General features: G+C 43.0%; 1 protein-coding gene across 1 annotated transcript in view; it reads right to left on the reverse strand.

Moving 5' to 3' along the window:
• adgrv1 (adhesion G protein-coupled receptor V1) overlaps positions 1–22,004 on the reverse strand; it is a 95,581-nt gene that overhangs the window by 53,269 nt on the left and 20,308 nt on the right. Inside the window, exons 12-53 of the mRNA XM_088292310.1 lie at positions 21,679–21,902; positions 20,609–20,735; positions 20,341–20,526; positions 19,720–19,900; positions 19,346–19,509; positions 19,126–19,249; positions 18,765–19,025; positions 17,549–17,675; positions 16,544–16,767; positions 15,733–16,467; positions 13,880–14,253; positions 12,524–12,703; positions 11,470–11,650; positions 11,191–11,384; positions 10,979–11,108; positions 10,541–10,621; positions 10,148–10,287; positions 9,246–9,611; positions 8,917–9,160; positions 8,232–8,447; positions 7,936–8,151; positions 7,612–7,856; positions 7,340–7,521; positions 6,769–7,267; positions 6,350–6,659; positions 6,060–6,269; positions 5,859–5,989; positions 5,673–5,772; positions 5,413–5,592; positions 5,147–5,310; positions 4,932–5,019; positions 4,731–4,754; positions 3,800–3,878; positions 3,572–3,710; positions 2,928–3,069; positions 2,581–2,846; positions 1,446–1,621; positions 1,213–1,340; positions 945–1,126; positions 657–803; positions 488–568; positions 125–389 (exon numbers count right to left, since the gene is read on the reverse strand). Coding sequence (XP_088148436.1) covers positions 125–389; positions 488–568; positions 657–803; positions 945–1,126; positions 1,213–1,340; positions 1,446–1,621; positions 2,581–2,846; positions 2,928–3,069; positions 3,572–3,710; positions 3,800–3,878; positions 4,731–4,754; positions 4,932–5,019; positions 5,147–5,310; positions 5,413–5,592; positions 5,673–5,772; positions 5,859–5,989; positions 6,060–6,269; positions 6,350–6,659; positions 6,769–7,267; positions 7,340–7,521; positions 7,612–7,856; positions 7,936–8,151; positions 8,232–8,447; positions 8,917–9,160; positions 9,246–9,611; positions 10,148–10,287; positions 10,541–10,621; positions 10,979–11,108; positions 11,191–11,384; positions 11,470–11,650; positions 12,524–12,703; positions 13,880–14,253; positions 15,733–16,467; positions 16,544–16,767; positions 17,549–17,675; positions 18,765–19,025; positions 19,126–19,249; positions 19,346–19,509; positions 19,720–19,900; positions 20,341–20,526; positions 20,609–20,735; positions 21,679–21,902 — 8,413 coding nt within the window. The remainder of the gene's footprint in view (positions 1–124; positions 390–487; positions 569–656; positions 804–944; positions 1,127–1,212; positions 1,341–1,445; positions 1,622–2,580; positions 2,847–2,927; positions 3,070–3,571; positions 3,711–3,799; positions 3,879–4,730; positions 4,755–4,931; positions 5,020–5,146; positions 5,311–5,412; positions 5,593–5,672; positions 5,773–5,858; positions 5,990–6,059; positions 6,270–6,349; positions 6,660–6,768; positions 7,268–7,339; positions 7,522–7,611; positions 7,857–7,935; positions 8,152–8,231; positions 8,448–8,916; positions 9,161–9,245; positions 9,612–10,147; positions 10,288–10,540; positions 10,622–10,978; positions 11,109–11,190; positions 11,385–11,469; positions 11,651–12,523; positions 12,704–13,879; positions 14,254–15,732; positions 16,468–16,543; positions 16,768–17,548; positions 17,676–18,764; positions 19,026–19,125; positions 19,250–19,345; positions 19,510–19,719; positions 19,901–20,340; positions 20,527–20,608; positions 20,736–21,678; positions 21,903–22,004) is intronic.

Raw genomic sequence — 22,004 nt, forward strand, 5'->3', positions numbered from 1 at the left:
AGAAATGACATTTACCCAAAATATACTTTATTTATGTAGAATTATGAACATGACCAAATGTAAATTTAAGGAATTGTCAAATGATATAGTGAAGTCACTGAAAGACCAACCAAAGGCGGCTCACCTTGAAGAAGCGCCAAGAAAAGAGTGTCCTCTACTCTTGTCTGGACTGTCTCCACTTGGCTAATCCTGCCTGTGATAGGGAGGGGCTGCGGATTCCCAAATCTATCACCAGTCCAGTGAAGTAGCAGGCAACTGGTCGTCTCACTGTTAAAGCAAACTACTAAATACGGAACTTCAGCGCGGTTGAATGGAGTCACACTGACAAAATGTTCTTGAAAGTTAAGCGTCTGCAGGAGCGTGAAGGAGCCGCTGGTCCAAACAAATATCTGTAGCATGGAACAAAAAAAAAAGTTTAAAAAAGTCCTTCAATACTTTTATAGAACAGGAAAGGATAACGGCAACAAATAACGACATTTGCCATCACCTGACTTGATACTATCAGAAAATCTCTGTCACCAATTGAGAAGTGCTTCACTTCCAGATCTTCCACGCCTATTATTTGCTCCTAACAACAAAAGATACATGAAGGCCACAAAAGTCAATTCAACAAATATGGAGAGAATGATGAAAACAGCAATGGGCGTTGTACCGACCAATGACACATTGAGGTCCCTGTGTACTTTTAAGATGCTGAGGTTGGCGGCAGGGGCGAAGGGCACGCCACCATGTGTGATGGCAATGTAGCTGGTGTTTTTTAGTGCAAACCCAACACAAGAACTCGGGTCCTGAATCCTAGCTGACTAGAAAGCCGGTAAGGAGGAATCAGAGATTAGTACAGGACATAGAAGGGTCTCCTAAAATTCTCTATACACGTTTTTTTCTTTTGATGTATCATTGAGACAGGTGTAGTGACTTTTTGGACGGCTGTATTTATGATTTACCTCTATTGGCACAAAGACTCCTTGCCATTGATAGAGAGTGGTCAGTGTGTGGGAAGATCCCACAGCGGGACTCTTATCAAGTCTTACAGCAAGGATGGTTGGCATTCCAGGGACAGAACACCAAGCGGATGTGGGGCTGTCCTCAAAGGTCTGATATAAACCCATCATCGGGAGAGGACCCTCTTCAAGACACAATGAAGGACAAGAGTGTATTTTAATGACTGCTTTGTATGGGTTAACTCTGTTTGCAAATATTTCTTGCTTTCACCTAAAGCAGCAGCTGTGTCAGACAGCGTCTCCCACTCAACGCTGACAGAGGACTCCAAGCCATTACTGCGTGAAACCGTGAGGAAGATGGTGCCATCGCCTTCATTTGCCACCACTTGTGTGCTACTCCTGCACAGGAAACATAAATGTAGTTTTTACGTCACTACATTTTTGGCCATTCTGTCACATCATAAAATGAAAGCGTTCGAAATAATTTATTCATTAGTTTCCGACCTATCGAGAGTGGGTCCGATACGGAACAAGCCAGATGGAGCAAGGTTCTCTAGGACGGTGATGACAATATGCAGTTGGTCGCCTAGACGTGCCCCGTCGGTTGGGTTGGACAGGCTCACCGTGAAGGTTTCATTCACTTCAGGCTCAGCATCCAGCAATGCTCGGATCTCCAGCATCTGAAACAACACACAGAAATCCTCAGTCATGCATGCAGGAAGATTTAACCCATGTGATTAGAAAGAAAGAGATCTTAAAGGGACACTTGGATGATCTTAACATTTGCACTTCAATAAAAGGTTTGCATGTAAAAATTACATCAGTTTTAAACTTCCACCCCCAAAAGATCGTTCAGTGATTTACGGGCTTTTTGTGCGATGAAATTTATGACAAATTGGCATGCTCCCTTCTGGAGTTCGGCTTGTGATTTTTTTTTCCGCTTTCAGTGTCTACATCACAGCAGGGAAGCAAGTGGTGTAATATTGCTTGAATTGTCAGTTCTGTTGTCTGAAACGGTGACTGATCGCCACCAAAATGCAAATGAACATTACTACTCTTGTCGACTTCAACCTGTGAAAATATAAAAGCGGTCTGCACAATAGTTTGGATTTATTTATTGGCCAAACGTGAGCTTATGTGATTACCTCCACAAAATCAAAAATACCATGCCGATCGATTCTCCACTTCCAAAGACTGCAGCGGACCATTGCATGAATGCGCAGATAAACTCCCACTAGTTATATTTCGGACATTTAGCTATGCTTAAGTCGTGTCAACTCTAAGGAGGCCGACGGCGGCAGACAGCAGGCAGCAGGCAGCCAGCCAAGTCAAGGGTTAAAAAAAGACTACTACATCACATATACAGTACAATGTAGCAAAATATTAGCACCCCAGTTAACCTTGACGTGTACGTATTTCTTTTACGAATCAGAAGCTCAAAGCTTTATGGTTTCATCAATACCGTATCTGAAATGAAAATCTGTTTCACATGTTTTAAATTAGTCAATGTATAATGAAAATATTTGAAGTAAAAAATAAATACGATATGTCATTGTAGTCAATTTAGAACTAAGGTGAATAACTGCAACTACTGCAATTCATCCAGTCTAAAGTAAAAACTGTTAGTAATTCCTCTCACCTTAAACCTAACGCCATCCTCCAGCTCCACAAACCCTTGGGCTGGTATGAGATCACCACTGGCAAGGCTGCCATTGGCATCTGTTATTGTAAACTGCACAGTCACGGCACCGAATGTACCCTCCTCTGGGCTCCGAACCACATAGAGGGTGGCCACGCTCTCACTCAGTCCCAGCTCAGATGTGGGCTCCTTCAGTAAAAATGGCTTGCTGGTGTTAAAAGATAAAACACCGTGTCCATCGTCGCTCGCCAGAATGGTCACAGTTGCTTAAATACAAATGAAAAAAGGGATAAACGCTCAAGAGAGGCTTTTACTGTTTTCAGGTGGGCTAATTAGATAAGACTAACCTGTGGTGTTGGTACCAAGTTCAAGCCCGGGTGACGGATTGGAAAGTATCAGCTGGAATCGTTCAGCTCCTTCTGGGATGAAGTCATCGATGATCTGCACCTCTACAAACTTGTGTTTTTCACCGTTGACAAAATGAAGCACCTGAGTGGACAGAATGTGCAGAAAACATGCCGAAGCAATTAATACCTGAAATTCAGTTGAAGAGAGTCAATGGGCCCTATTTTCATTCGGAGCGCAAGTCTAGCGCAAAGCGCAGTTTAACCGTGGACATCGGTGGAGTTTTCTACCTTTTGGTATTTTACTAGAATTCACACTAGGGCGCAATAGGGCGTTTGTGCCCTTGTGGGAGGGTAATAGTCTTTTCCCAGTCAATCCTCGCAGAATCCCTAATTTGTATCAAAATGTTGGAGACAAAATAAACCTGATTTTGAGAATTAAAATTTAGTCTGTCTTTTGTGACCAGATTTGCAGAAGCGTTGGGGGCGAGGCATAAACGCCCAGTGGGGCGTAGGGCATCTACCAACAAAGCGCCCATTTTGACACTGAGAACAGACTATTTTCTCGGGGGCCAGGTAACTCCGTGTGCCAGATAAGTACCAGAATTGGGCCCTTTGTCTTTTAGAGTGTGTTTGCATGGTTGTACCGTTTCACTGGTATTGTAGTCCAGGCCTTCCTGAGCCTCCAGGTTCTGAGCATAGAAGAAAAGAGAAACATTCCCATATGTGCCTTTGTTCCTGTAGGCCACTAGGGTCAAAATCCCTAATGTTTCATTCACTTCAAACCTAGAAATCAAAGAATATTAACATGAGACACATCTTCCCAATTGGAACTTAAACGTGTCATCCTAATAAACGTGTCATGCTTTTCTTACATTGTGTTTGTCCATTCAATGACTCCTCGAATTCCATCGTTGGAAGCAATGATGACCTCTGCCACCAAATGCTGTGTGTCTATGGCACAGGATAATTTGTGGAGAGGATTAATACAGATGATTAGTTTAAATGTCAATTTCAAGCTTTAACTCGCATGACAACGCAAACTCTAGAAGCTCCAAGAGGGGTTTGAGCAGGGATATTTAAGTTGGATTTCCCTTCAGTCGTTCTATGACCAAGTGACTGGCAGGCCAACTATGGTTTAAATTTGGTTCGTGAATCTGCTCACATCTAAACCGCATGATTCCTCTTTTATGGAAAGCATCACTTGCTATCCAAACCGCATGACTAATGCCATGTGTGACTCTGACTTCTGCCATTCATAAGATCAACCATAGCGCAAATTATGGCAGACATTGTAGCAGTAACAAGGCAGCTTGCTCGTAATAAAAACATTGATCCTGTTGCTGTACTACAGTGGTCCCCAACCTTTTTTCTGCCATGGATTGGTTTCCTTACAAGTCCATAACTTTCGCAGACCGGCAACCGGGGTGATTTCGTTCGACGGAGGGGTGGAGGGATGCTTGCCGAATATTGTGCAGACCGGTTTTCGTGCACATTGTGTTTTTTACTCATTTTGTTAGTGTGTGGTTTCAATATTAACCTAATGCGAGACACTAAGAGACAGAGGCATCTTGACATGCGTTAAGAATCCATCATATGGATGTAACGGAGAGAATCCGGTAACTTTTAAAAATAAAACATTTTTCAGCCTTGAATAATAAATAAAAAGGAGGTACTGCAAGTGTTTTTTTTTTTTTCTTCTAAGCGGCCCGCCCAATTTGTCGCACGGACCAGTACCAGGCCGTGGCTCAGTGGTTGGGGACCACTGCTGTACTACACTTGTGTGCACATAAAGGCAAAAATTACCTGGTAATGTGCAATACAGAACTTCTACTCACACAGAGCAAAGGAGCAAAAATTGTGAGAAAGTGTAAAAGGAAAGTTATTCAGACAGCAAGACAACATGCAAAATATACAATCTATCAAATAAAAATGTCAATAAATGTTTAGCGGCAAAATGCTAACAAAAACTTGAACCCTAACAAAAAAATCAATTTAGGTTTATACCGAGTTGAGGAACCGTGGCAAGGGTTGTAAGGAGTACTGCAGATGTAATGTTGACCAGGAAGTATTCCTGCAACTCTGGAATATCATCCTGGTAAAACAAACAAACAGAACAGCTTCAAATTAAAATTGCATCCTTGTGTCTTAGATGACAGATTGATCTCCATGTCGTTTGTTGCGCATGTCTTTTAACCTCCAATAATACAGTCTGTCTTTACCTCCAGTATTTTGACTGGGATAGCAACCGAAGTCTGACCCTCCTGAAGAATCACAGAACCAGTTTCAGCCAAGAAGTCTTTTCCTGGTTCAGCAAGAGCCCCATCTACCTGGGAGAGGTCTTCAAGGGAACCTTTGAGAACCTCATAGGTAATATTAACAGCTCCTGAGCAAAGAAGTGTTAGACATACTGTCAGTTCAATTCTGCATAAAATAGTTCTCAAATGAACTCAACTTCACAGAATTGTGTAAAGCAGGTGAAACCGACCTGAAGCACCGAACTCCCTGTTGATGTCGATATTTATGCTTTGCTCTCGTTCCTCAGTGATCACTTTAAGGGATGATGGCGCAATGGTCAACAGCCCGTAAGGTTCGTCGCTGGTGTCCACTGTCAACACCGCCATACTTCCTTGAATGTCAAATGTGGCGTGGCCTGACGCCGCAACACCTTCAACACAGAAATGGATCCTGAATTATGTTGCTTGGTAGAATATTTTTCTTCACAAACCGACTGCGCACATGCGTTACCAAAAGTTTGGATGTTGGTCAAGAAAAGTTTATATTCAGCTCTGTCCTCTGGTGTGACATCATCAAGAAGCTGTACAACAATGGTCTTATTCAGCTGTCCCTGTAGGATATTTAAAAGAAAACAAAAAAGTAAAAGGTATCACCACAACAAAAAAGTCTTCTTATAAAATATGATCAGTGTTGTACCTCATTAAATAACAGTCCCCCTGAAGTATGAGCGAAGGTCCGCTCTGCAAGGGGACCTTGTATCACCCAATCCAGTGTGACATTACCCAGGCCTGGAGTGGTCCTCAAAACTAACAAGGTCAGCTTTTCACCTGCAAAACAACCAAAAAAATGTCTCATAGGTGCTAACTAATTGTCAAAGCATTACAACCGGTTACACACCCTCTCTGGCGATGACTGAACGCGATGCTGGATGGAATCCCACGATGCCGGCCACATTATCATTAGCCAGAATCACAATGTTGACAGTATCCGAACTGGGGAGGATACGACTTCCTCCCTCCGTATTAACAAGGCCAATCATCAGGCTCTCATTGTCTTCTGGCTCAATATCGTCTCTGATTACAATCTCTATTGTCTTCTTGAGATCACCTGCAGACATGTTCCAAATGGAAATACACACAAGGCAAAGCTAGTAGCATATTATTGCACATTAACGGCTGATACCCTACCATCAAAAACCAGAGTTCCCCCGGTTCCAGTGAAGTCTCTATCTGGTGTGGCTTTTCCTCCTACAAACTTCCACTCCACAGTGACCGTCCCCAAGTTGCCTCCTCTTCTTTCAATGATCAAAGGAACTGCGACCGGAGGTTCTTCGTGAACCTCCATGTGAAGTCCTTTATTGGTAGCGTTGGGACTGGCGCTGTATATCAAAAACACACCAAACGCATCCCCGTTCAACCCTATGGTGACCATTGCTTTATCTGGCTGGCCAATAGAAGGCAGGTTGCTCTGGTCTGCTGTCAAATTCATCAGCCCAACCTTCAAATGACATGAGGCAATATATTATTATCATGTATACGGGTTACACAACATTTAATATAGTGGGTGAAAGACTAGACCAAACCACTAAACTTATGATGTAAAATACCTTTAAGATCTGTATGGCAAAGCTTTCATCCATTTCAGGGAAGTTATCGGTCAAAATAAGCACCGTGAGGTTTGTTTCTCCTGAGCCGTCCTCCATAAAGGCACTTTTAGCCGTGACAGGGATGTAGTCACTCCCTGCTGAGGCCTGGCTGCTAAACAAGACAGCAGCTGCAGTCACATTTTTCATATAAGTTATGACCTGAGACGTTGTTTCAAGTTCGTCAGCCCCTGAAGTCACCCAAGTGCAGGAAGATGGGATTGTGTTTGAAGATAGGGAGAAGGCTTGGCAAGAACGCTCTCTCAGGCATGCGGCAGCACAGGCAGCCAACGAATCCGTCGGACCGGTGATATTGAATGACCCTTGAGGGGGAGTGGCTGGAAGCCCTGGTTTTGGGATGTCGAAGTAAGTCAGCAGGTTCCGGCCCTCAGCCTGAGCGGAGTCAACCGGATTGAACTGTGAGGTGCTGTACAGGATTTGCAAGCGGCCAAAGTGCCCGTCACTGAAATCCAAGCAATGGGATGATTAAAAAGGTGACGACAAAAGCAAATCATGTTTCAGTTATTACAGCGACCTTCTTAAGACAGTAATATTGGCTCCAAAGACTCCTTCCAGTGGCTCCTGGATGCGGTAGACAGACTGCCCAAAGTAAACTGTTCCATATGGATTGTCATTGGCAGGCACTTTAATGTTAACAGATGTATCGCCTCCAAGGTTTCCACCATTACTGGCACTGGTGAGTTCTATCTTTATAATCTGATAAAAGTATGATATAACATGTTTCAATGATTGATTGAGTAATTATTTGCATGAGATTTGATTTGAGTTTTTTTTTTTTGTTTTTACCTCAGTGATTTCAGGAACTTCATCCGGTAAGACCTCCACTCTGAGAGTCTTCATGGTCTCTCCGGGAGCAAAGGTGACATCTCCCGATGTGGGTCTGATGTCCCCCACTGCGAGCTTACCTTTGACAGTGGCCTGCCATTGGACTACCACTGTCCCAATAGTACCGGCATTACGTACTATAGGCAGCGCAACTTCAATGGCGTCGGATGCTGGTTCCTCTATGGTGACCGTAACAGCACGGAAGACTGGGTATGACATGTAATATTTAGAAATCTTCTGAAACCATATATACAAATATTGTCAGACTTGGAAAAAAAAACTAACCAAAAGCTCCAAAAGGGTCATCAGAAGGCAATATGGTGATAATGGCACGTGTGAGCTCTCCCAGCAGAGCTCCTCCAGTAGTCTGATTGATCAACTCGACAACAACAGTCTCCTCCAGCTCTGGGACCACATCATTAATTACATAAATGGGTACTGATTTGCTGGATTCACCTTCAAGAAGGACGACATCACTGGAGGCGACACTGTAGTCTTCGCCTGCAGGAAACACACGTTTATCCAGTTGAAGGGTGAAGAGTCAAAATGGTAAGCAGTCATGTCGCCACCCAGAAACTTACTGACTCTGGCGGTCAATGGCACAGCTCTGAACTTGACAGATACGTCTGCAAATATCCCCCCGACACGAGTGACGTTTATGATAGGGCCAACATAGTCTTCCGCCACGCTAACTGCAGACGCTGACAGCTGAAGGATGCCAAAGGCATCATCACTCGCTTCCACGATCACCTGGGCTACAATTTCCATCCTCGGGCCAAGCGAGGGGGAGTTGGAAACTGCAAAGAAACATTAAATCAGTAAAATGTAATTTTACGCCATGTAATACAAGAGCTGTCTTATTAGCCAGAGATTCCCAACTACTGTGATGCAGCACATTGGTGCAGCGTCAGAAATTATTAGGTGTGCCTTGCTTAATTTCATAGGCCTGAAATTTATGATTTTGTTAGTTGCCAGCCCTACCAGTTAAAAGGCACATTTGTCATATATTGCAGGCAGGGAAGTACACATTTCCGTTTTTTGTTCACTCATTCATTTAAGCAAGGGATTGTTCAACAAACAGTGAGGCAACACAGATAGACAGTAAAAATACTCATAAGTCATATATTCTTTATCCTCGGTGAGGAATTACTAATATTGCTACTGAGGAGTTGTGACATCTTCTCTGTCTCTGTATATCTCTATGTCTGTCTTATAAAATCACAAAGTGTTTTACTTTTTAATTGTATTTGGGGTTTTTTCACTTACTGGGCCTCCGCTGCCCTCCTTCAACGAGTTGAACGCTGATCAACTGGACAAATACAGACTCGTCTCGTTCTGGATCCTCATCGTCCAACACTCTGACAGTGATGTTTGCTTCACTTTGATTAACCAAGAAAACAACCGAATCTACGAGTAGAACGAAGTCTCGCCCTTCGGTAGCTCTGCCCACTCCGGGTGTCCTGTAAGGTGCTGGATCTGCTTCTTTTAAGGTCCTGAATGTGACTCGCACCTTGACAAATGTAAAGAAAATGACACAGGAAGTCATAAAAAAAACTAAAAAAAACGTTCTTGAATAGTCATAAAAATATACACACCTGTCCCATCAAGCCTTGCTGTCGCAGTATGCTGAGGGTAACAGCTGAGTCACCCTCAGGCAGGCGGACAGGCCTTGTGGCGTTGGAGAAAACAAAAACACCGTACGGGTGGTCACTGGCGAGCACAGTTAGCGTGGCAGACGTTTTGACACCCAGACGGCCATGAGACACATTAAGCAAAGACACGGTAAAATTCCTGTCCAACTCTGGGACGTCATCCTGAGCCACAGTGATGATAATGCTCTCTGATGTCTGCCCGACTTCAAAGGAAATGCTACCAGACTGGTTCAAGAGTTCCCCTTCTGAGCTTGGATCAGCCTCCCAGTACACAGTCACATTGGAGAGATCACCAAAGGTCCGATCCACCTGGGAGAGGGAAGCAAGACGTTGTACAATGAGGTACAATTGTTCATGACATATTTGAGTCAGTGTGTTTAATGCTTATATTATTTGTAGCTCGGACAACGCTTGATGCTGCACCGGAGTTTGCTATCTGATTAATTGAAACTCTGAGACAAAATTTCCAGTTGAGCACATCGTCCATTTACTGCAAGGCCCAATATTCAGAGCAATATGTTGTTACAGTGGTTAAAATCTGTTTTATCCTTTCGGTTGGAGCACATAAGGAAAAGGACGAATCCTAGTTAAATAGAACAGAATGTGAAACACACAAATTGTGCTCGTACTGACATTATTTCTCCCCCCCCCCCATATTAATACACAGCCACTTTATTATTATATAGATTTTTTAAATCAATTCAATCTTATTTTACAACTGCAGATTGATTATAGCATACTGGAGTCTTTCATGAAAGCGTAATTTTCAACATTTCAGCTCAATGTCTGACATTATACACACGTTTTGAGTGAATTGTAATGTACAAAAAGTGAACTCAACACACCTTTAGAACCACAGAGCTTGGCCCATTCTCAGGTTCTGTCCCATTAACGGACAGGAAGCCAGGGCTGAAGTTGAAGACTCCATGGGCATCATCCGAGGCTTCAATGGTAACCGTGATGCGGGAAGCAGCTCCCAAGCTAGCTACGCACATACAGACAGACAGACAATTTTTTTTAACAAATCTAGAAAACACATTCTGGAATCAGTATATTCAACAACTATTATAAATGGTCCTGCTAAAACTTAATAACTTGGTAAAATCTTTAATTATTTGCACAGATTTTTGTAGTTCAAACCTATTGAGTTGTTAAAGGACGTGTCAGAAATAGTTTGACTTTGAGACAGGTATACCAAAAAGGAAAAAAAAGCAGGATACCAGGAGATGGAAACTTACCACGGTGGAGAAAGGATGAAGGCAGGAAATCAGAGTCACTCTCCCCACTACCACTTTGCTCAACATGCAGAAACTGATCCACTGGTGGATCACAAACCAGGCGCACACGTGAGGAGGAAGGGGACAGTGGGGGTGGGGTAGGTTCACATCACCAGGGGATCAGATCAGAAGATTCAATCCAAAACATATTAGAAGGAAGGTTGATAGGGAGGCCATTCACAAAACACAAGAAGCACAAACCCAGCAGGGTTTCTGCTAGTTAGTTCACAACTTTAGACAGAATGGTTTATAAAGCTCACAAATTACATTTCAGGGTTACAATTTTATACAATTAGGAAAAACTGCTGCTAATCTGGCAACTCATTACAGAAACCCCACAGAGGATGTGTAAAGCAAAAACAATGAGTAGAACATAGCAATACATTATTGTATTCTCACCTCCCCCATCAGTATTGTAGAGCTCCACTCTAAAGTCCTTGTCCAGCTCTGGAACAGGATTGTCAATGATGGTAACCGTTATGAACTTTAACCTTTCTCCAGGGAGAAAATCCAGCATACCCTCAGAGTCCTGTTAATTAAATATATAAATTGCTCAGATACTACATTACGTGGACTTATGTACAGTTGTTGTATTAAAGCGTGACGGAAACCTCGTAGTCTTCAGGGCTGGATGCCGTGAAGGGTGTAGTCCTGTATCCCACCAGGACCCTTCCCACAAGGCCTTGAGCTCTGGCTACAGGCAGATGGACCTGCCCGTCTTCCTCCTTAACAGTGATGTGTGCAGGTTCTAATGCAGGGGGGATCAATCCCTCGCCCGGTGGATGAGCTTGGAACTGCAGCAAGCCTGCAAGCAAAAAAGAACGACTTGAATTGTGCCACAAGTATCACAATTGACAATAACGCTCTGTTTCAGGTGTGTAGGTGAATACCATAAGGGTGGTCACTCGCCATAACAGTGACAGTGTTAACAGAATTACTGGGGTCAATGCTTGCCCCGCTGGCAGGAGTGGAGCCTGGCTTCCCATCACCTGATCCTGCCGACACCAGTGTGACTCGAAAAGTCTCAGCCAGCTCAGGGATGTTGTCATCCAACACCAAAAGGTTCAGAACCTAAATGAAAAGTGCACAAATATTCTGGATTTGAATACTAAAAGTTGCTCAGCATTTAAATACCATACAGTCCATTATTTGGCAGAAATGAGACAATTTAAAATGCACTTATAAGACTGGCCACTAGGTGATGCTGGTGTTCAAGAAACACAAGGAGTGGTTCTCAAACTTTTTTTTACAGCAAGAATCACCAAAGAAATGTTCTCCATGTATCACCATCACCACCAACATTAAAATACAGTAGTGTAGTAGGCCCAAGTGTTCATTCAAACTGAGACAGAGGATTTATTGATAAAAAGTACATTTAATATTATTGTAATACTGCATACGGTTTGATCATTAACACTGCTCAAAAAGTACCTAGAAATAAGGTGCAAATGCATTGAACTAAAAAGTTCTATAAAACCAATACAGGAAGCCCTCACACCACTAGTGGTATTAGTACAAAACACGTAACATGTGAATTTACTTCTTGACATACACTAAAACAGAGCTCTCACATCTGCACGCTACTTGCTACTATTATCATTTGGCACCAAAATCCAAAACAAAAGCTAATAAATAAATAAATAAACAATGATATTTTAAGTGAATTAATAATGTCACATCACCTTTTGGTAAAGATCCAGAATAATGCTTTAATGATGCTAAATAAAACCATTTGACCAAAAACGATTAAAAAAAAACATTGAAATATCCCCCTAAATGTCCATCAAATGTGAGCATCATTACCTGAGACATCGATCTGGTATTGACTCATCACATGCAAATCAGCAAGCTGGCAACAGTTATGGCACATTTACTGTTTTTTCACCCACATGAGCAATCACCCCATTAGAAGGCTTACACAACCGGTGAGTCAGTGTCACACACCTCCGAGCGCTGCCCAGTCATGAAAATTATAGCTCCTGTTGCATTGAGAAAGTCCTCACGAGCGGGCGTCTCACTGTCCACGCTACTCATCTGGGTTACAGAATAGTTGACAGAAACGTTGTCCAGAGATCCACGCATCCGCTCAATCACACAGGAAACAGTTGCACCCTCCTCAGTGGTCTAGGACAACAAACAGAAGGAATGGAAACACGAGATGAATTCACACGAAATGCGCTACATTCCAAACCTTTCAATGTGCAATTCCATCACATTAATAATGTGATTCAGAGTGATCGTCCTGTTTCTGATGGAATGCCATCCCTCAGCCCTGCCACCTGTTGCACCGTTGAACTTGAGCAACAATAAGCAGTCTCCAGTTCCAGTGTTGGGAATCCTGATCTACTTCTACAGGAATGCCCCTGACCGATACACCAGCGGCGGCCACACCATCTGTTGCTCCACCTGAGACCAATGCAACCAATCGGACTAAAAAGGGAGAGCGTAGGCTTGTCGCAGCCAGGCATGAAGGCTAATGAAATATGCAGAAAGCGGGGTTCTGTTACAAGTATTGATGTGCGGATAGTTTATCTGTAGAAACAGCTGAGTGATAACAGTTATATATTTTTACTGCCCCCAATGATTTTATAATGTTCAATTAAGGTCATATGGTGGACTGTATATAACATATATATATATATATATATATATATATATATTTATTTATTTATTTGGGTAGGCAGGGTGCACCCTGAATTGGTTCTTGGCCAATCGCAGGGCACACAGAGACGAACAATCATCACTCACAAACATACCTAGGGGCAATTCAGGGTGTCCAATCAACCTGGCATGCATGTTTTTGGGATGTGGGAGGAAACCGGAGTCCCCGGAGAAAACCCACACCAGCACGGGGAGAACACATAGGAAGGCCGGAGCCGGAATCGATCCCACGACCTCTGAACTGTGAGGTCATCGTGCTAACCAGTCATCCAACGTGCTGTATGCCATATGAAGAAAGCTTTATTCTTAATGACTATAGTATGCTTTTATTTCATAGGCGGCTTGTAACTTGAAATTGCTGAAAACCTATCATGTAATTTTTATGAGAAGAGTGCTTTCGGACACCTTGTAAGCGCTCTTATTAGCGTCTCTGTAATTTAATAGCCATTGGCCAAGATACTTGTTTGAGTAAAAGTAAAAAGTGAGTAAGTGTAACTGTACATTTTCAGCCAAACTATTTGGGCCAGAAACTAAATACTTAATTAGGTGTGCATCCAGAGGGGGTCACTTCTATTTACAGTGAACTTTCATGACAAAATTCCACCACATGCAGCAGGTAGTTAAAATCCATGCACTTACGTCAGGTATGCAGCCACCGGTAAATCCAAAAAGCCCATTGGCATTGTCACTCTTCATGATGCGTATCACAGCCGTAGGCCTGGGGAAGGAGAGGCGGGCGCCGCCATGTACCGCCACCAGCTGAAGGTAGAACACCTCCTCCCCCTCCTCTTCATCATCATCCTTGACTTCCACCACAAACGACTTCTGGCTTTCTTGCGGCTCGTACCGCAGGTAACCCGAGATGCTGCGCAGGTCCGATTTTGCTGGCTGGCTGTGAAGCTCACGCAAGTGGCTGCGGTTCAGCTTGGTACGGTACAAGCGAACATCTTGAAGAAGGCCAGTGTAGCGCTGGTGACCACTTGGATCTGATCCAATGAATGTAGAAGCAGGACCTAGAGTGAATAAACGGAGAAAAAGGCAGAAATATTTTACATCAGAAGTATAAATCTTTTTTTCTGGAGCAGGGGCTTAATCGGCTGATTTTTATATTTGTTTTTATTGGTGGTGTTTGTTTTCCTGGACTAACAAGTAACATGTAACCTTTTCCTGACCTTCCACATTTTTTGGTCAACTCCCAAGCGACCAGCAAATATGCAGGAAATCTGCAACAGTGGGCAATTACAAAGGCCTGATGCAACTGAAGGTTGACAAACCACTGGAAGACAATGACATCTGATTATGTCTGTATTGATTATGATTGAAGTTAACTAAAGAGCCATTTGGGATATTGCCCCCACTGAGAGTCTTGAGTCCAGTGCGGGCTACCACTCTTGTCTCCGGTAATTAGAGGGAGGAAAAAAATAAAAGAAGATGCTGAGTGATTCCTTTGAGCGGTAACAATATCCAACTGGGCTCACTCAAGCGTTGGAGAGACTCAATAGTTATGAAGAATTAGGGCTGGCCCGTGAGGTGGGTGGTGTGTGTGTTTGTGCATTACATGTGGGCGTGCATTTTCATGTAAGGACAGACTTTCATGTACACCAACGAGACAACAACAACATGCCCACTTAATTGATCAACTGAACAGTCATTAGAACAAAACGACACTTGCGGACTCTCTGACACTGACCGTGGTGCTGAAACTGCAGTCTTCACATATTAAGTGGAAATGACTTGATTTTTGGTTTCAGATCCATCCTAACAGCCATTTCTACAACGTTTGTCCACAATAGGAACATGAGCAAGCTTCTATCCTAGCTGAACCGAGAGGCGGGGTATACACCCTGGATTGTCGCCAGCCAATTGCAGGGTTTAATTTTTCAAATAATAAAAATTGCAATAATAAAATAAATGTTAAGAACTATCCATCCATACATCTTCTATGCTACTTATACAGTTAAAGATCATGACAAAGGTTGGAATCTGTTCATTAAACATACATTAAAGCGCTTAAAAAAATCTATTTTGAAAACCACTACATTACTAATAGCTCTATTTGGAAGTTAACATCACATACATGTTAAATTTTAATGAGGAAACACCCTATATAATGCTGAAATGCTAAATTTTGTGAAACATCTTTCAGCAACCCCTAAAAATATATGTGCAATTAATTACAGTGCATAGGGAGTGTGTGGCTGTTTTGTTATGCAGTTGAACAACTGGAGACATATCGGCACTAAAGAACATTAAATCAAAGGCAAAAAAAAAAAAAAAGAAATACTAGGAACCTTGTTGGGTTACTTCCACTTGAGGACCACACATGAGAATTATCATTCAATCAGTCATTTTTCCCAAGCCAATAAGAAAAGAAAGATAATATTCAAGAACACATGACAAATGAACAAACTTTAATTAGAGTTTTTAAATAATATCAGAAAAAACAAAGGCATTAAATATATTTCAAGGATTGTTAATGTAGAGTAACTTACCATCAGCGATGCCTTCGCCTTTGATGCTCTTCAGGCCTCCAGGAATGGGGTTGCCATCCAGAAAAAACTCAACAATTCCGTCATCCACTATAATGATCACATGTATCCATGTATTATCTTCCATGAATTTGGCGGCAGTGGCCTGGGCTACTTGGGTATTATTTGATCCTGCAACGGTGTAGTACAACTTCAGCGTGACATGAGACTCATTGGTCTGGACTTTCACGCCATAATACAAGGTGCCATTGGTGACTCCTTTGGCGACTAAAAAGCCATTGGTAGCCGCTCTGGGGAGCAGCCAAGCTGAGAACGTAAGGTTGCCCGGAACAGGAGGTGACTCTTTGGGTGGGATAGTCCCATAGGCTTCATGAAGTCCGGAGAAAAACCATGTGTCTGTTGCGGAGTGGTGTCTTCTGGCACGAGGCCTGAGCTCTACTGCGTCTGGGAAGGAAGCTAGAAGTAGCAGGTCATCCATCAGAGGAAGACCCTCTGGGAAGTGTGCAGATACAATCTCCCAGGCAACCCGCACATTGCCAAAAGTACCCTGCTGCCGCAGGATGGTAAAGGAAGTGACATCCGCCATATCCTCCTCTGACAGTACATCCTCTGCTACTTCTTGGTCCAAATTGCTGTCGGCGATGGCAAACACGCCGTATGGGTCGTCATTGATGGGAATGACAAGCGAGGCACTCAGAGAAGTTTCAGCAAGTCGGCCACCATCCCCTGGGTAACCACCTTTAAAAATCAAAACATGTTACATATTTGAAGTTGTGGAGCAAACATTACGATCCTCTTATTTTTTTTAACTCACCAGATATATTAACCAGCCTGAGGACAAAGTACTCATTGAATTCTGGAAGCCTATCTGAGATGGCCACCAGGACGATCGCTTTGAAATCCTCCCCAGTGGTGAAAGTGATGGACCCTGAGGTGTTGGTAAACTCTTGACTTTCCAACAACGGAGTGACGGAGTCATTGGCGTACAGACGCCAGAACACTGTCACATTACCAAAATGGCCCCGAGCTCGCAAGACACTGAGGAGATAAATAGCAATAGAAGATGGCTTTTAATAATGTCGTCTTACGTCAGAAGTGCCACTAAAGACAGCAATTTATGGCAATTAATTTAAAATGAAAATAAAAACTACATCTGTTCATTGCGTATAAGCCATCGAAGCTTTTTAATCCGCACTGTGACGGCAGTGGCAAATGTTTTTGACGATTTAAAAATGCCATCAACGGCAATCACAGCCTGTCACGTTTGCCAATGTCGTCACACTACGCCACAGGTGTCAAACTCAAGGCCCGGGGGCCAATTCTGGACCGCAACCTCATTTTATGAGGCCCGCAAAGGGGCAAATCATGTGCCTCAACTGCCTGTTTCTAGCACATTTGATTCACTTTTGACAACATTGAGATATGAGATATTGCCCTTTATTTGTTACCAATCCTCCCCTTTTAGAATAAATTGACAAATTGTTGAACAAACAATTACTTATTGGCTTCTGATTTCAAAACTGGCTTTCCATCGATTTGTTGTGTGTATGTGATAACGCAAGGATATCCCACATTTATATGGGTTCGCAGTCTTAATGGCCCTCTGAGGGAAAACATAACTACGATGTGGCCCGTCCACAAAAAGGAGTTTGACACCCATGCACTACGCCGTCTCACAACCGTCTCATTTTGTGCCCATTGACCTAAAATGGTGCTGCTGATGAGAAAATAGTGTAGATATAGCATTGGAATTGTGAGTGACTTCCATTATATATGATGGTTATGACATAGTTGAGATTATACAAAGACTGGTTCGTACTAGAAGTTATTGCTTTTCCCCTCCTCAACCGTCTTTTCCGTTGGCTCCAGTGAGAAAATTCCGTTTGCATCATCATTGGCCTCAATGATCACGGTAGCTTTGTCTGCTCCGTACACCACAGCATCACCTGCATACATAGAAATGGTCCAAATATTCCGTTTACATTTGAATATTTGCCCAATGATACATTCATCGGGTACAAACTGCATGTGATTGACATTCATCAGAAGCAGTCAGTAAGTAACTCTCACAGTCACATTCTTTGGGTTGCCAGACAACCATAATCACTGAAATAAGCATGCGGGAATTTTCTCATAATCAAATGACTGTATGAAGTCTTCCAAGGACCCTGCATGATTTTGATTGCGCACTAACATGAATGACATTGACTCGCACATCATCAGCAAGACACCTTACACCACAACTGCCCTTTACGCTGTCTATTGGTAAACAAAGAGAGGCCAACTGAGTTACGGGTCTTTGTGTCTTAGACTATTTGGAGTCTGGTAATTAAGGTCCTGTTGGGGCCCCGGGCGGTCTTTCATTTCTTTGCCTGACACACAATACTGAGATTAAGAGAACACTCAGTGTCAGTGAGGACAGCACCATCCGCTCCCTCCGAGGCACTCATATTAAGCTGTGAAAAACAGATTTCAGTAATGAGCATTAAAGTGAGTGGGGAAAGTCGGTACACGCCGTCTGTCTAGTGTAGCGCGCCACGTCGTAAAGTCTGAGCCGTTATTGGGGCGTCTCGGGGTGTGTGTACGGCCGATTCAACACGTACAATTGGGTTAGGCTGTCGGTTAAATGATAACGAATCAGTGTACAGGACAAGAACTGACATGACTAAGGCGGAAAAACGATGAAAATTGAAAATTTCTCAAGAACTAAATGAAGTTTTCTAATTTTCATACCTCCTCTACGAACATAATGGCTGGCTGGACCGAAGAGCGCGAAGACGAAGTAATCACTCTAATTCACGAAAGCCCACCCTTATTTGATGAGTACTACTTCTCACTTGTGCGTAGAAATTCCGTAGTAGTTGGAGTCTCCCTCGGCCTTTGAGGTGTGTGCTTCCGTCATTTTACGGTCCGATGTGCCGACTTCTAGGCCGACGCGACAATAGGCCACAACGGCCATAAATATATACCTTGACTCAATTAAATGAGTCCTTTTCACCTTCAGGAAAAATTTATGTCTGCATATAAATACTCACCAGTGGCATTATACAAAACAATGTAGAAATGCTCATCAGTCTCTGGTATGTTGTCATCTTCTATGGCCACAGAGATGTTCTTCATCCATTCCCCTACTTCATACACCAGCAATGTGTCAATACTGAGCAGGGTGATATCACCAGGTGACGCATCTCCATATTCCACACGGTATGCCAATGTGCCGACATTGTCTGCTTGCCCGGACCGCAGAACGCTCAAGGTGGCCACACCACCTTCCCGCAGCCGCACGATGACAGGTTCTTCAGGATCCACAGAGAAAGATATGGATGAGGCAGGTGTGGATAAATGCTGCGATTTAATGTTCGTATAACAACAAATCCTTTATGGTACACCGTTTACCAGAAAAATAAATAGGATCATCATTTTTGCTGATCTGAAGACTGGCTGTGACACTGTTTCCCAGCCTTGCGCCACCACTCACATTCACCAGAGTGATTGTGAAATTCTCCAAGCCTTCGGGGATCTAAGACCAAAAAAAATAACAATTAAAAAAAAAATCACAGTTATGTTAACTTCTAGAAGCCATATATAAGATTTCAAGCTTCATTCTTCTCCATACCTCATCAGGTAAAGATTGGAGGGTGAACCTTTTCAAGGGGTCCCCCTCCTTGAAAATGATGTTTCCTTGAATGGGGCTAACATCTAAAGATGCAGCTGGCTCCAGCGTCCATGAAACGGAGACTTCTCCAAAGAGTCCCCTTCTCCTTTCCACAGAGTAGCTTGCTATGAGTTGGAATATATAGAGAGATGCTTTGATGAGACAATGGACAGAAAATTCATGAATTTTATCAACATCTTTTAAAAAAAATGTATACAAACCCTCAACCGGGACAGAACGCTGCTTGGTAAAATTAATTATAAAATGCTGATCCTGATGCCAATTAAGCAGAATTTAGGTCAAGTAATAGAAGAAAATGTGCCACTGCAAACTACCTTGGTATGTCTCATTGCCTTTGCTCTCACTGATGGACAGTGTTGCCCCTGATCGCCCAAATTCGATGACCCCAAAGGGGTCGTCATTCCTGCGCACTGTCACGTTGACCTCCCTGTGACTTCCGAAGCGACTGGGAGGAGTACTGTGGCTGCTGAGTACCACGGAGAAAGTTTCGTCCAGCTGGGCACAAACAAGACATAAAAAAATGCATTTAATTTATTCAGTGGCAGCTGAGTTCTCCATATTGTCGGGGGTTTCAGAGGATTTTGACTGATCTTTCAAGAATATTGTGACAATTTTAACACTGAACCTAACAAAAAATTCCTAGATGTCTTTTCAACAGAAAAAGAAATGTGTGTCTGTCTTTTTCAGTTCCAACATGCATTTCCAACATTTTTTTTTAAAGGAAACGTAAGTTTGCTGCTAATATTATTTGCTAAATAATTTACCCACTGATCTACAACAATAAAAGTGATGCTGTCAGGGTGATTGGTTTTCTACTGAAATTTAGTAGCATCAGAAACCTAGAGGAGATTGTGGGGCACGAAGAAGGCTGACCTGTGTTGTATTATACAGTACTTGCATGTTGAACCTTTAGTATGAATTATGAATATTCTTACTTCTGGCACACCATCAAGCTTGGCCAGCAGAGCCACCACCACTTCCCTCTCGCCTGGTTTAAACTCCAAGATCCCGGTGGCGCCGTAAAATTCGGAGTGGCCTGCAGGCACGACAGCATATCGCACCAGCTGTTTGAGCAGCTGTCCCTGGGCTCTGACCACATGGAGCTCCACCGCCTCACCCTCCTGCAAGGAGATGTTACAACAGATGTCAGGTGACACGGAAAATACGCAATTTTCCAATATATTTATAGCTTCTTTGGCTTACATTGATCAACCATGGACCTCTGGAGGATGGAGAGAACTCAAAGACTCCCCCGGGGTCATCATTCTCCATGATGACAATGTCTCTGGTGGTGAAGCCAGCTTTCAGGATCTGATTTTCAACATCACTCCTGCGACACAAAGATGAATAGATTTGACTTACTCAGCTAATGATAATTTAACGTCCGTCACGCTCACATGGAGGAGAAGAAACACAACAGATTTTATTCACTATTGCTTTTTAGATTTATAACAATGTTCCATGACAAATAACTTGAAAAAAACTGATGACAAATTACAGGCAACTTTTTTTTCACAAAGTTGTCAGTGACAATGACAAAATGAAAAATGTGAATTTCCCGCAGAAAAAGGTACTCTTCAAAAGTTAAGCGTACTACATGATTTGGTACAACATCAATGGCCTTGGGAGTATAACTGCTTTAAATCGTATTTCTTTTGTGAGGAAAATTAAGTCCTATGCTATATTCCCCTGCAGTGTGGTGTGTGTGTGAGAAAACTGGAGTGAAGTAGGCATCACATGAAGGCTAAATCAGAGACAAAACAAGACAGCATGAAGCATTCCAAATAACCAATCACAGCCTAGTCACTGCATGCATACAAAAGCAGGCATCTTGAAAAGGGCAAACAATCTGTTTAAATTGGAGTGAATCACACGAAGAGGATTCCCTGTTTTCGCACCAGCAGAAAATCCCTAATGATCCCCATCACCACGTCAAGCAAACACCCCAGAAATCGTGAAGTAGCCCCTTCTCTGGAAGACAAAGTCCTGATTCACGCTCAACAAAAAGGCCCCCGTTCACTCCACTCTCCACTTACCCGAAGTACACTATAAAGCGTGTAGCCTCGACCCTGCCGAGATGAGGTGGGAGAGAAGAGCGCTGTGGTTCTCATCAGAACATCCACTAACACAGCACGATACCCCCAAATCCTCCCTTTCAGCTTCCCATTCATTTAACCTCATCAAAGTTGTGTCAATGGAGCACAATGAAATTCATAAAGCATGTATCGAGTTGGGTGATTTATCAAACATTAATTGTTGATATGATTCCCTACCTATCCAGGGCAAGTAGCAATGTCTCATTGACTTCGGGTATATTGTCAGCCATGATAGTGAGGTTGATGAAGGCATCGCTCTGCCCTGACATAAAGGCAACAGAACCGTTGAGAGGTTCCAGATCATTCGAGGTTACGTCCTCACGGTTGGCGCCGATTGGTATGACACTCCAGAATACAACAGCCTGACCATCTGTGCCGTCACGCCGCAGCGGGAGGCTCACCTGCAAAAAATGTGTTTTAGATCCTTATTTAAATATTAGATGTCGATACATTAATAAATCTAGAGCCATGATTCCTTTGTTTCTATGGTTCTGTCTGAGGGT

This window comes from Idiotropiscis lumnitzeri, chromosome 1 (assembly GCF_059441095.1).
Source record: "Idiotropiscis lumnitzeri isolate Australia: NSW breed Sydney's pygmy pipehorse chromosome 1, RoL_Ilum_1.0, whole genome shotgun sequence".
Classification (NCBI taxonomy): domain Eukaryota; kingdom Metazoa; phylum Chordata; class Actinopteri; order Syngnathiformes; family Syngnathidae; genus Idiotropiscis; species Idiotropiscis lumnitzeri.